The sequence below is a fragment of the Pelobates fuscus genome, chromosome 10, assembly GCF_036172605.1.
Source record: "Pelobates fuscus isolate aPelFus1 chromosome 10, aPelFus1.pri, whole genome shotgun sequence".
Taxonomy (NCBI): Eukaryota; Metazoa; Chordata; class Amphibia; order Anura; family Pelobatidae; genus Pelobates; species Pelobates fuscus.
The window spans coordinates 128,255,385-128,270,611 of record NC_086326.1 but is presented as its reverse complement, the minus strand read 5'-3'; the positions used below and the strand labels follow the sequence as shown (position 1 = coordinate 128,270,611).

The 15,227-nt window shown below is 40.9% G+C and overlaps 1 protein-coding gene across 1 annotated transcript in view; it reads right to left on the bottom strand.

Moving 5' to 3' along the window:
* The window catches only part of CHAT (choline O-acetyltransferase), a 93,255-nt gene that overhangs the window by 37,794 nt on the left and 40,234 nt on the right, over nucleotides 1-15,227 (bottom strand). Inside the window, exons 5-7 of the mRNA XM_063434645.1 lie at nucleotides 9,639-9,692; nucleotides 7,155-7,335; nucleotides 6,079-6,256 (exon numbers count right to left, since the gene is read on the bottom strand). Coding sequence (XP_063290715.1) covers nucleotides 6,079-6,256; nucleotides 7,155-7,335; nucleotides 9,639-9,692 — 413 coding nt within the window. The remainder of the gene's footprint in view (nucleotides 1-6,078; nucleotides 6,257-7,154; nucleotides 7,336-9,638; nucleotides 9,693-15,227) is intronic.

Here is a 15,227-nt window from a genome sequence, read left to right as displayed (position 1 = left end):
CCACATGTTTGGCAAACGAACAAAGGCCACCCAGTATTTGTCAATTAAGCTGCGGTTAACCGCAGCTTCTGGGAGGTAAATTTCCAACACACTCCAGCTCCCAGGTGGTCCAGTCATTCGTGCGTTAGGTCGGTAGATTGAATCTACCGACCGCCGGGCAGAAAGGCACGAACAAGCCTTTTCTGCAGGCGAAAGGAATACTTTTAAACATGGGGCCATAGTCCAGAGGCAACAGGCGGGCAACCAGGCTCCTCCAATGCAATTGTCAGGGTACCTGTGGTCTCTACCTCCGAAAGAGGTAGAGACTTAGCTGTTCCTCCATGCAGACGGTCTGATGGCTCCCTTCCCCGCGGTCTATCCGGTCATGCTAGGCCGGCCGCGAGGGAGTGACTGCCTTTTACAGCATCTAGGCAGGAAGTAGTCATCAGGACACTCCCCCGGAACGACCTGTCAGTCAATTGCTGCAGGACCAATCAGGACGCCTCGGAGGCGTGGTTACTGCTCTGAACAGGGTATTTAACAGAGCTTCTTTCATTAGCTCATTGCCCTGTCGTGGTTCTAGCTTGTTCTAGTCACTCAGTGCTTGTGTATTCTATTATCCCTTTTGGTTTTGACCCGGCTTGTTTACCTTACTCTGCTTATCTCTGTTACCCTTGATTCGGCTTGTCTCTCGCTTACCTGTCTTCTGTTACCCTCGACCTCGGCTTGTCTTTGACCATTCTATACTGTACTACTTACGTTAGTCCGGCCATTCTAAGGTCCGGTATACGTATCTGGCTACTGTTTGTACTCTGCGTGTTGGATCCCTGTCCCGATCCTGACATTACGACAGGGCCAATGGATCCTGCAAGTACAAACAGTCAGCTGGCTGCTCCTGATCCTAGGTTTGAAGCCATGGATCACAGAATTGATCAGATGGCGCTTGCGCTACAGGCTCTATTAGCTTGTGCCAATAACCCAACAGAGGAGATACGTAATACCCCTGTTTCTCCTGTCGGTTCAGGTCTAGAGGTAGCCACAGTGGGTGCTTCTTCTCACATTACCCCCCCAGTACGCTATGGTGGGGCTCCTGAGAAGTGTCGTGGTTTTTTAAACCAAATTAGTATCCACTTTGAATTGCAACCTCGCTCTTATCCTACAGATAGGGCAAAAGTAGGATTTATTATCACCCTACTCATTGAGAAAGCTCTGAGATGGGCCAACCCACTATGGGAGAACGATAATCCATTAGTTTATAACTATAACGCATTTGTAGCTGCTTTTAGAAGAACATTTGACCCTCCAGGTAGAAAGGTTAATGCAGCCAGATTACTGTTGCGCCTGAGACAGGAGAACCAAACACTGGTGGATTATGCACTAGAGTTCAGGTCTCTGGCGGCAGAAATCAAGTGGAATGAGCAGGCGTATATGGATGTATTTTTGAATGGCCTATCTGATGTAATCCTTGATGAGGTTGCTACCAGAGAACTCCCTGAGAATTTAGAGGATTTAATTTCGTTCATCTCTCGTATAGATGAACGTCTAAGAGAGAGACAGAACACTCGAGAGAGGAACCAGAGACCTTCTTTTAGGTTAGCTCCCGCTGTTCCAAGTCCTGACTCCACGATATCTTTGCTTACTGAACCTATGCAGATAGGGCATACCCGCCTCTCTGAGGAGGAAAGACAGCACAGGAGAAGAGAGGGTTTGTGTATGTATTGTGGAGCCAAGGGTCATTTACTCTCGAACTGTTCTAACCGCCCGGGAAACGCTTGCACCTAAGTCTCTCTAGAGGACAGGCCTTGGGTGTTTCTATTTTGTCCTCTACTCCTGATTATAAAGATCACAGGCTTCTGCTACCAGTTTCCTTAACTTGGGGGAAGGAAGTAGTAAGGGCTATGGCATTGATAGATTCCGGTGCTGCTGAGAATTTTATCGACCAAGCCTTTGCTAGTAAGAACAATTTCCCATCCCAGCTAAGGGAGACACCTTTGGTCGTTGAGGCCATAGATGGTAGACCACTACTAGACCCTGTTATCTTTCGTGAGACCATACCCATTAATTTAAATGTTGGTATCCTACACGTGGAGAATTTATCTCTTCTGCTCATTTCGTCTCCTTCCGTTCCCATAGTTCTGGGGTACCCATGGTTGAAAAAACATAACCCTATTATCGATTGGGAGTTAGGAGAGATACTCTCGTGGGGCCAGGGCTGCCAGGATCGGTGTTTGTGCAAGTTTTCTCCATTAGCTAATATTAACATACCGGAGAATCCTACTCAGTCCACAGAAAGACAAATACCAGACCTTTACCTAGACTTAAGGGCAGTGTTTGACAAGAAGAATGCCGATTCTTTGCCTCCACACAGGTCATTTGACTGTAAGATTAAGCTTCTACCCGGCACTATGCCTCCGAGGGGCCATGTATATCCTTTGTCTGTTCAGGAAAACTCGGTTCTAGAGGAGTATATTCGGGAGAATTTAGAAAAGGGATTCATCAGGAGGTCTTCTTCTCCGGCCGGGGCTGGGTTCTTTTTCATTAAGAAGAAGGATGGCACGCTGAGACCTTGTATCGATTACCGAGGCTTGAATAAAATAACTGTCAGAAATGCCTATCCTATCCCACTCATTACCGAGTTATTTGATCGTCTTAAGGGCTCCAAAATCTTCACCAAGTTAGATCTCAGAGGGGCTTACAATTTGGTGAGAATCCAGCAAGGTCACGAGTGGATGACGGCATTCAATACCCGGTATGGCCATTACGAATACACTGTTATGCCATTTGGACTATGCAATGCTCCTGCAGTATTTCAAGATTTGATTAATGAGGTACTTAGGGAGTTTCAGCATGATTGTGTTATCGTTTACCTGGACGACATACTAATACACTCTAAGGAGATTGAGACTCACCATAGACAGGTCAGAAAGGTATTACACAAGCTGCTGCAACATGGTCTATATTGCAAATTGGAGAAGTGCAGTTTTGATCAGTCTCAGGTAGACTTTCTTGGATACGTGATTTCTGGGGAAGGTTTTAAAATGGATCCTGTAAAACTTCAATCTATTTTAGACTGGCCCTTGCCCAAAGGACTCAAGGCTATCCAAAGGTTTATTGGTTTTTCCAACTACTATAGGCGCTTCATTAAAGGATACTCCTCTATCATTGCGCCTATTACCAATATGACCAAACAAGGGGCTGATACTAAGTTCTGGTCTAAGGAGGCTCTGGGTGCTTTCAAGACTCTCAAGGAACTTTTTGCCTCGGCTCCCATTCTAGTCCATCCTGATACGACTCTGCCTTTCTTGCTCGAGGTCGATGCCTCTGAGACAGCAGTTGGGGCTGTTCTGTCTCAAAGGTTAGGGGTGGATAAACCGTTACACCCTTGTGGTTTCTTCTCTAAGAAATTTTCTGGGCCTGAGAGCAGATATGACATCGGGGAAAGGGAACTGTTAGCAGTCATTAAAGCCTTAAAGGAGTGGAGACATTTGTTGGAGGGGACCCTACACCCTATTACGATTTTGACGGACCACAAAAACTTGTCCTATATTGGGGAGGCTAAGCGCTTATCCTCTAGACAAGCTCGTTGGTCCTTATTCCTGACTCACTTCAATTATGTACTGACTTACAGACCTGGTTCTAAAAACTCTAAAGCCGATGCATTATCTCGCCAATATGAACCTTCTACTGTACCTGAACCAGTTCTTTCTTCTATAGTTCCGAAATGCAATATCATTGCTAATACGAATCTCAGGATTCATTCTCCATTATTGGCCGAGATCATTAAGTTGCAACATCTAGCACCTAAACAGACTCCTGCGGGACGTCATTTCGTTCCTCCTGCTCTTCAACTGGAACTTTTACAGTGTTTACATAATAGCAAGATGGCGGGACATCCTGGTATTCGCAAGACTTACGCGTTGATCTCTAAGGACTTCTGGTGGCCTGCTTTACGGAGGGATATTGAGGAGTTCATCGCTGCATGTGAAGTTTGTACTAAAACCAAACAACCCCATACGCTTCCATGTGGATTCCTGCAACCCTTGGAGGTTCCAGAAAGACCATGGTCCTGTTTGGCCATGGACTTTATTGTCGATCTACCTATCTCTAAAAGACAGACTGTTATCCTCACCGTGGTTGACAGGTTTACTAAGATGGCACACTTCATTCCCCTGCCTAAACTCCCGTCTTCTCCCGAATTGGCAGAGATATTCGCTAAGGAGATTTTTCGCCTACATGGGATACCCTCTCAAATTGTATCGGACAGAGGCTCCCAATTTGTTTCCCGCTTTTGGAGGTCCTTCTGCTCTCAACTTGGTATTAAATTAAACTTTTCTTCTGCCTATCATCCTCAGTCTAACGGAGCTGCTGAACGTACCAACCAGAAAATTGAACAATATTTACGATGCTTTGTTTCTGAACACCAGGATGATTGGGTCGGTTTGATTCCTTGGGCGGAGTTTGCACACAACAATCTCGTTTGCGATTCTACTCATTCAAGCCCCTTCTTCATGAATTATGGTTTTCATCCGTCTATTCTTCCTTCGGATTCTCCTTCCCAGGGGGTACCGTCGGTTGATGTTCATGTTGCCAATTTGAGGAAGTTGTGGGATCAAACTCGACAAATCCTTGTGCACAACTCTATGTTGGTCAAGAAACACGCTGATAAACGTAGAAGGGCGGCTCCGGTCTTTGTTCCTGGTGATAGGGTATGGCTGAGCACGAGGAACATCCGTTTAAAAGTGCCCTCCATGAAGTTCGCTCCTCGTTATATTGGACCCTACAGGGTGCTGACCCGTATCAATCCAGTTGCGTATCGTTTAGCTCTTCCTAATACCTTACGCATCCCGAACTCGTTTCACGTTTCATTGCTGAAACCACTCATATGTAACAGATTTTCCTCCACAATAGCCCCTCCTCGCTCCGTTCAGGTGGAGGGTCAGGAGGAGTATGAGGTTAACTCTATTATTGATTCTCGAATCTCCCGGGGGAGAGTACAATATCTGGTTGATTGGAAGGGATATGGTCCTGAGGAGAGGAGTTGGGTACCTCAGGAGGATGTTCATGCTCCCCGTCTCCGCAGGGCGTATCACTCTCGCTTCCCATCTCGTCCCGGTTCATTCCGCCCGGTGGGCGTATCTGAGAGGGGGGGTACTGTCAGGGTACCTGTGGTCTCTACCTCCGAAAGAGGTAGAGACTTAGCTGTTCCTCCATGCAGACGGTCTGATGGCTCCCTTCCCCGCGGTCTATCCGGTCATGCTAGGCCGGCCGCGAGGGAGTGACTGCCTTTTACAGCATCTAGGCAGGAAGTAGTCATCAGGACACTCCCCCGGAACGACCTGTCAGTCAATTGCTGCAGGACCAATCAGGACGCCTCGGAGGCGTGGTTACTGCTCTGAACAGGGTATTTAACAGAGCTTCTTTCATTAGCTCATTGCCCTGTCGTGGTTCTAGCTTGTTCTAGTCACTCAGTGCTTGTGTATTCTATTATCCCTTTTGGTTTTGACCCGGCTTGTTTACCTTACTCTGCTTATCTCTGTTACCCTTGATTCGGCTTGTCTCTCGCTTACCTGTCTTCTGTTACCCTCGACCTCGGCTTGTCTTTGACCATTCTATACTGTACTACTTACGTTAGTCCGGCCATTCTAAGGTCCGGTATACGTATCTGGCTACTGTTTGTACTCTGCGTGTTGGATCCCTGTCCCGATCCTGACAGCAATGTGGCGAGATTGGTCTCGTCACAGATGTGTTTTATTTTTAACCCTTTAAATACCATGATGATGGTCTATGCCTTCATAGTTCTTTGCGGAATGACCAACTCAATTAATGACTAAGGAACTACCATGCTGACCTAAAATTAAAAACAAAAGATTGTGGTCGTTAAGCGGCTAAATTTTATAAAATATTGCACAAAAATTTAAAAAAAGTTATAGCTTTGCACTAGAATTAATTCAAACTATGTATACACAAATGCACAAAAATAGTTCTAAAAGCAGATTGATTTATTAAAGTTATTCCATGACCTGAATTATGTTTTATACTTTAATAGAGCAGATTGGCTTTAACTATTTGTCGGTAAAAATATACATTGATTTTCCTTACCCTTCATTAACATCTCTCTTGCTTGTGCCCACTCAAATCGTCCATCTGATGTCAACAAACCTATAGGCGGTAGCCTCTCATCTTCATTCCCGGCCATTCTTACTATCTTCAGCAGTTGAGTGAAGAGATCACCCTCACTTAGCCGACGAAAGTTAATAACAACATCCAACACAAAGAACTGTAGATAAAACAGTGAACAAGATATACAACTATGACTGTTAATTATATCTGAGATTTTGAAATACTTTACTATGATAATATTAGCTTAAAAAAATTGATATATTAAAAATTATATAATATGATATGATGATATAATAGAATGTTCTCTTAAAAGTAAGAAAGCTACCACTACCTCAATTATAGCCATAACGAAGAACAGGGAAGCTATATTTTTGAGATAGAATTGTTAATGGTATATTTTACTAGATTTACTGGTTTACAGGAAGGAGTCATAATCACGTCATTTATTATGATAGGAAATAAAAAATATATTTTTTTCCAAAATCATGTATCCCAAATGTTTAAATTGTCAGACAACTTGCTAATGGATTTATATCAGTCCACCAAGAAGTTGTCTTTCTACTATTAAATCTGTTAGAGAAGACTTTTCAAGACTATATATAACAAACATACAGTGAGCAGGGAAACATAAGAAAATAAAAGTATACAACACAATTTCGGCAACTTCCTTTTGACTTTTGACCATAGAAATTGGCCACTGAATTGATCTTATAGTCCTTAATGGTGATTGAGTCATTTAATATTTTGCAAGTCCAAGTGGTTGGTATCTACGCTGTGTTTTATTAAATTCTATCTGTGAAGTAAATATAGCACTGGCAATATGATTCTGAGTATGGTTTTGGTAAGGATTCACTGCAACAAAATAGTTGGGAAAATAAATACAATAAACCCAATTTGGATCAAGTATTTTAACCTTACTTGAAGATAATGGTGTTCAAAACACCACAACTTCCTGTTTAATAAAGGAATCCCCATATCATTGCTCTGAATTTGGAAGAATCATGTAGATTATCATGTTCATCCTTTTTAATATATCGTTAGAACTGCTCACTCACCTGGTTGTTGCATGCAACAATGACGTGTTCGGGTTCTGGCATGATACTGCTTTCCTGTGCCACAAGGGTATCTTTGTTGCCCCCTGGAAGGCGATAAGAAGAGAAGAGTCCATAGTATTGTTTCATACACATAGGCTGCCCAGACAGCTGACCACGAGCATAGTCCATAGGTAGAGCGTGCCTAAAATGAACAACATAATGATTTAATTAATGATATAGTGAAGGATGCATTTGTACAAAGGAAAAAAAATAGTACCAGGTGGAGGAGCAGAAACATTTCAAGGAAATGCTCACATGATTAATTCAACCCTTATACAAACTAGTTTTTTTTACATTTACAATGCCCTAGGGGACATTACTATCAGGTCCCCTCCCATAAAATCTGTAAAAAGGTTTTCACTTACGAATCCAGCACCAGGTGAAGCTCCAGGTATTGTCTTTTATGTCCTGTCCTGACGTCATTGCAGCATTCATGTGGTCCAATCACAGGCTTCTCATAGAGAAGCCTGTGATTGGACCATTTTACTTTCTCAAAGTGAATTATTTGCAATCTAAGTTGGCGAGGGGAGGCAGAATGGGAGCGTCAGTTATTGCTTCTCTTTTTTTTTTCTATTTTGTCACTTCTCACTTTATCCATTCATTTGTTTTATGATTCAGCTACATTTTGTCTCAGCGTTCAGGAATTTTGAACCATCACCCAATCAGATGGGAAACGATCCACTTCCTGTCAAACATCACACACAAACAATAGAGGAGATGGGGCAAGATTACGTTTTACACTGTGTACAACTGTTCCTGCAGCTCTGCTATCAAGTATAGGAGGCAGACTGGACTAGAGTGGACACTTGCCAAGGGTCTGATACCTATCTCCTAAACACCCACCTAAGCTCCAAAAAGCTTAGGCAGTCGTACAGGACATGTGCCTGTAGATACCTACTCTGGTACCTAATTGGAAATTTAGCACTGGTTATAGTCACATTGTGTAAAAGATATTCAGTTTCATTATTATTATAAACACATATATGTTAAATATAAGTAAAAAATATAAGTTTATGTGGAGATAAGTATGTTTATAAGTAAACATAATAATACCAAGATCAAACCGTTGCACATTAAAGCTTAAACCTTGACCGATATTTCTTAACTGAAAACATTTTTTTAAACAAATCACTCACTATTATGCTTCCAGTTAGTACTTCACATTAAAATAATGACTCTTTTCTTTAAAACTCTTTCAGATTCTAATGCAGATATTTTAAAATGATATTTCATATAACGCAAATATATTTTTTTGTTGTATTTTACTATATAGACTTTTTTAATGTTTCTGTGTTTTACAATATTTAAATAATAATATATATATAAAAACACACATTTGCATGGCAAAGCGTACCAACTAACACTGTACAATCCAATGATACAGTCTGGTTCACCCCAATGCAATTCTTACTATGGCATTTCCAAGACACACATGCTGTTTTTGCATAAATTATAGGCACACTTCATCCATCAGTCGCTCGTCTCCCTATGGGGATTAGCTCATCTGTCAAATGGCACACCAGGGGTGCCTCACTGTGAAAGTGATCCATAGTGGGAGAACAACTTATACAGTTGTTGCTTTCTAAAATGATGCCATGCTTCTGCCCAAGTTCAAGTCCACATAAACATGAAGATATGTAATTGTTCAACCGTTATACACGTTACCCTCTACCCTGAATGCATTCCGTGGAACTGCTTTGAAAATTGAAGTGATATCTCCCTGCAGTGGCATGTGTAAATATGTCATGTTTAAAAGAAAACACTCTTTAAAGTGATACACTGGGGGGAAAAAAATATTCCATCATGATGGACTTTCGTTCTCTTGATTTCATTGAGAAAATATGCATTAACGTAAAGTTTTCAATTAAAAAATTTTTTTTAAAATAATTTCCCTGCAAATTTCTATATTTCCATTTTTTCCTGTCCACTGACTAACATTTACACGTAAGAAAAAGGGAAAAGCTAAAATCAATTTGAAGTGGAACTGTCACGCTGTAGATAACAGCACATTAATAGTTTAACAGCTAATGGCTACTTATTAGAAAACCTCGGTTTCATAGTTGTCTTTTATTTAATTTCCATTGAGTAGAAGGCACAGCGTGTTATTTAATTTGAATAAATCATCATGCTATGATTTTGTATCTGCCAAGCATCATGGGAAAAAATATGCCCGGGGATTTTTCATTCTCAGTGTATTGTGGGAAGATGGTAATGCGGATCGCCAAATGTTCAATGGAGTGTTTTATGAAGATATAAATACACTAAACAGAAACCTTGCTTTTTTAATGTATGAAGATTTCACACGTTGAACATTCAAGGTATTTGCGACACAAAGCTTTGATAAAAAGTACAGCTAAATTATTTGGCAATTCCTACTTCATTAATAACAGGTATAATTTATTTGCTACAAGCACGTACTAAATTGTCTAAGGACCAATAACTTACAGATCCAGCAGGGTTTTGTAATCAAGAACTCCAGAAATTAAGTTGGCAGTGAACCTGCAAAGAGAGAGAGAGGACATTTTGTGAGATGTTCCATTTTGATGCTACAGAGACCATGCAGTAAATCACTCTGCACTCAGAGAATAGTTTATAGAACCCAGAGTAGCATAGAACGTTCTGATACACCAGCAATGTTTGTGTTCCTGTCACCATCCTGTTTATAGTAGTAGTCATTGTGATGCACATTTTTAATTTTTTCCATGTTATTGAACATTTCTGCATGTGTGTATGTGTGTCTTGAGGTGGTGTTACAGACAAGGGATTTTGACTGTTTATATGCATGTCATTGACATAATACACAGAAAGACATACACCCATATACCTGCACTCAGACATTTGCACACACTACTACACATGCACACACACACACACACACACACACACACACTGTGTGTATATCCACCAATTTTGTTGGGAGGTAGGGGGCGCTTGAGAATTCTGTTCCTACTGGTGCTTGTGTTATAAATCTGACCCTGTACCCAAGCAGACTAAAATAAACATTGTCATTTAGCACCTCAATGGCAACCAGTCAGATAAGCCATTGGGTCTCTGATGCTAGTAGACCATCTTCCCTCAGTTGGTCTTCGGCTCATCTATTATGTGAGGTACAAAAGTAACAAAATCAGATTTAAAAGTACAACAAATTACATCAGAAGCAAGATCTGCAGTGGAAGTACAGGTAAATAGTTATGGTCCATGCAGTGTTTAATAAATGTAAAAAGATGCACTGTTTATAAGGTTAGTCAGCCAGCACCTTCACACGTAAAAGGAATTTTGGATGTAATTAATTTCTTGCAATAAACAGTCTGTTATTTGCATTTTGTCAGGTGAAGTCCCATATTACCATTCTTCTGAATAGGACACTGTGTGACATGGAAGGTAAACTTCCTGCTCAGCATGACAATAATGCAAAGGAGATTCTCCACACAATTTGGGAACAGAGAACACGTAGCTGGGGCAGTATATTTAAAGGCAAATACACCAGCTAGTTCTTCAAATGGCTTTACTACTTATTTTTGATAACATATAGAGGTTTTCTTTTTTTTTTTTTTTTTTAAACACATATAGTCAACTTTAGCCATTCTTGGCAACAGTAATATACAATAATATAATTCCCAGACAGCTTACCAGTTAGGTGATGTTCATACTAGTGATCACTGTTTCCAATGCCTTTAATTTTACTGTCTTAACCCAAAGTATATTATCATAAACTGATGAAGGAAAACATCCCTACTTAGTATATTAGATTTTTTTTCCATTGCAGGAATATAAAAATACATTTAAAAATGCTAATCATACACTCTTCCTTTTTGTGTGTTTAGTGTGATACCCACTAATTGTGTTACTATGCATGTAAATGATAACTAACCAGGGTAAAGGGACAAGCTAGGCACCATAACCACTACACAGTTTATGGTCGTTAGAGTCCCCTGGCTATCCCATAGTAAGTATACTTGAAGATTTGTTTTGGACTGCTCAATCATGCGGTCTGGATCTCCTGGCCGATCAAGAGGTAGCAAAACAAATATGATTGATGATTAGGGGACTGCAACTAAATGTTGACTTTATTCACAGATTAAGTGACAACTGGCCAGTAGAGGGGGGGGGGGAGGAAGAGCGATTATACAACGTCAAATTATTTTAGGCACTTTGGCTTCAGCTATTGGTGGAGGCAGACCAGCAGTGATACAAAGTGTGGGAGATAGTCTGGGTGATTATTGATTCGACTGTGAGACAAGCTTTAGGTTTAAGCTGTATCTATCAGCTGGCAGTCCCAGAAGCACTAGAGAAAACTGTGAGAGGGAGATTGGAGATTGTCACATTACGGGCATTTTGTCATTCATCCTGGTGTGAGACTATGTCTACCAATACACAGTTGTAAACGTATTTATTTTTAACTGTTCGGGTGACATAAAATCCTTCCCTCGGAGATCTGACTTCATGAAAAATTTTCATGCATTCATTTGAACTGTTTTATTGTTAATGGGACACTCCAGACCCCTAAAGCGCTATAGGTTGCTGAAACGTTTTATGTGTGAAGAGTTTGTTGTCTTTTTTTTCATTTCGCAAAAAGTGTAGATTTTGAATAGAAATTGATACTTTTATAAATTAAAATGGTTACACCTCCTTGGCTTTGAAGCAGATAACAGGCAATGTTACTTCCTTGTTTGGTTAGCTCATTACAGCTAAACTCAAGAGTCAGCAATTGCTCAGAATACCTGCCTTGCATTGAGCTGCATTGAGATGTCCATGATTGGACAGCCACAGAAAGTCTGGGCGGGAATAGAAGGGGAGGGTTTGCAAAGGCTGCACACAAGGGAACTTCACTTTTTGCAAGCTTTTTTTAGATATACCCCTCATAAAAAAGCCTAATTATATGCATGCAAGTTTTCACTAAACAGGGATTTTTATTTATTTTATATTTGGGCAGTGGAGTGTCCTTTCATTACAAGATCACATCAATCATTATACAACTCCTACTTCCTTTTTTTTAAATCCAGATATATAATAATCTAATTTGGCAACTCAGAAGTGCAATTGCAAAAATGGCTGATGTTGCATAGCCTTTAGGCCATATTGTAGACATTTTTGCATGTCAGCTCAGTCATTGGCAGCATGTTTTCTGCTTTTATGACTGTCCAAATGGCTTTCCTGAATATTTTTCATTACCATAATTTCGCTCAAGCATACAGTGAAATGAACTAAATTCTGCTGTATAAGTATTTTGCAATGGTTGTACATCCTGTGTCCTCTGGATGTCTCCATTCTGACATAGTTTTCTGATATCTCTAGAGCAGATATATCAGTTTCATTCCTATTTCTACTCAGTCTGTCAGTATGTTTATGTATGGCTCATTTGTAACTGGAAAACGGGTGACTGGTTCCAGACTTGGTGTAACGTTTACTAGGAAACCCTAACACGCAGTCAGGACAGAGTAGATAGAATTGCAATACCGATCCTTAGAATGGTCGGGCTATGCAAAAAGGGATAGTCAAATCCAAGGTCAAGGGAAACAGAGAGACGGAATAACGAGAGGCAAAGCCAAATATAAATAAGCCAGGAAATCCAAATAACAAGTGCAACACTCAATGGTAAACCAAAGACCACAACAGGACACTAATTATAGATCAGGGTGGTGCAGTAGACATTGCTTACCTAGATTTCAGTAAGGCTTTTGACACTGTTGCACATAGAAGGCTTATCAATAAACTACAATCTTTGAGTTTGGATTCCAATATTGTTGAATGGGTAAGGCAGTGGCTGAGTGACAGGCAACAGAGGGTTGTAGTCAATGGAGTATATTCAAAGCTTGGGCTTGTCACCAGTGGGGTACCTCAGGGATCTGTACTTGGACCCATTCTCTTTAATATTTTTATTAGTGATATTGCAGAAGGTCTTGATGGTAAGGTGTGTCTTTTTGCGGATGATACTAAGATATGTAACAGGGTTGATGTTCAAGGAGGGATAAGCCAAATGGAAAATGATTTAGGTAAACTAGAAAAATGGTCAGAGTTGTGGCAACTGACATTTAATGTGGATAAGTGCAAGATAATGCATATTGGACGTAAAAACCCAAGGGCAGAGTACAGAATATTTGATAGAGTCCTAACCTCAACATCTGAGGAAAGGGATTTAGGGGTGATTATTTCTGATGACTTAAAGGTAGGCAGACAATGTAATAGAGCAGCAGGAAATGCTAGCAGAATGCTGGGTTGTATAGGGAGAGGTATTAGAAGTAGAAAGAGGGAAGTGCTCATGCCATTGTACAGAACACTGGTGAGACCTCACTTGGAGTACTGTACACAGTACTGGAGACCCTATCTTCAGAAGGATATTGATACCTTAGAGAGAGTTCAAAGAAGGGCTACTAAACTGGTTCATGGATTGCAGGATAAAACTTACCAGGAAAGGTTAAAGGATCTTAACATGTATAGCTTGGAGGAAAGACGAGACAGGGGGGATATGATAGAAACATTTAAATACATAAAGGGAATCAACACAGTAAAGGAGGAGACTATATTTAAGTGAAGAAAATCTACCACAACAAGAGAACATAGTCTTAAATTAGAGGGACAAAGGTTTAAAAATAATATCGGGAAGTATTACTTTACTGAGAGGGTAGTGGATGCATGGAATAGCCTTCCAGCTGAAGTGGTAGAGGTTAACACAGTAAAGGAGTTTAAGCATGCGTGGGATAGGCATAAGGCTATCCTAACTATAAGATAAGGCCAGGGACTAATGAAAGTATTTAGAAAACTGGGCAGACTAGATGGGCCGAATGGTTCTTATCTGCCGTCACATTCTATGTTTCTATGTTTCTATGTTTCTAAGGCAAGTGAGAGGTTAGCTTATATACACACAGGGTGTGTCTGATTGGCTTATCTCCAATTAGTGTTAACCACAACATGTGGGAGGAGTCTCTTCCCTCCCTTGTGGTCTCTGAGGTCACCACTGTGTGCCGGGTCACACTACCCATAAAAGGAAGCTGCTGTGAAGAGTGCAGCATCAGACATACTGCCAGTCTGGAGACAGGGACCAGGGGCCGCTCGCTGTGATGAGGTAAGCAAGGTCGCCAAAAAAGGCGCAGAGGCAGGGGACCTGAGACTTGGGATCCAGACCTGTCCTGCTACATGGTCCTTCCTTTCTCCTACCGGCGCCTTCTAGGCATGTATTAACTTGTCTGCATGCCCTCCTCCTTCCAGGCAGTTATCAACCCCCCTGCCTGTGCTGCCTCCAAATACTGCCTTTGCAACTTGCAGCACAAAGGCCTAGCTTTTGCCTACATCTGTACGAAGTCACTTTTTGGCTCTCAGGCCAAATTTACCTACCAGGGAAGAGTGCAGTCAGAAACCAAGTCTGTAAACTCTGCTATTGGAATCTCTAAAAGATCATGGCCAAGGACACAGTTCTTAGTGGAACTACCAAATAATACTTTATTTCCATCCAGGACTAGCCCCTATCAATATTACATTAGACTTATAGTGACACACTGAGTATACATTAGACATTATCATATGGAGAATCACACAGGCAACCACATGACAGAATAATATAGCTCTGCAAAGGAGAGGGAGTTAGGGCAATATACATAAAAATTTAAACATGCTGCTGCATTAACATGATATGCAAATATATGCAAAATATACTGGGACTAGGAACAGTCAACTAATAGATGGCGCTGTGACACACAATGTTCCTGTGGATGCTTGTGGTTCCATCAGACCATTATTTCATACTAATAATTCTAAAGCAATGAAATTTTTTGTGCAGTATAGGTAACTACAATATTAATAATAATAATAATTATTATTATTATATTAATAATAATTGCAAACACGTTTGCCTAAAGATTCCAGTCTACTAAGATAACTGTGAAGAAGTGTGAAGAAATCCCTCTTTTATTACAATATTTCTTCCCTATTCATTCAGTAGATTTAACTACCGAACAAAGACCACCCCCCTGGCTCATTAAACTTCAAAGACTGCTTCAATTGAACCCTCTATCTGTGCGGCCAGCGTTCGTACTACCG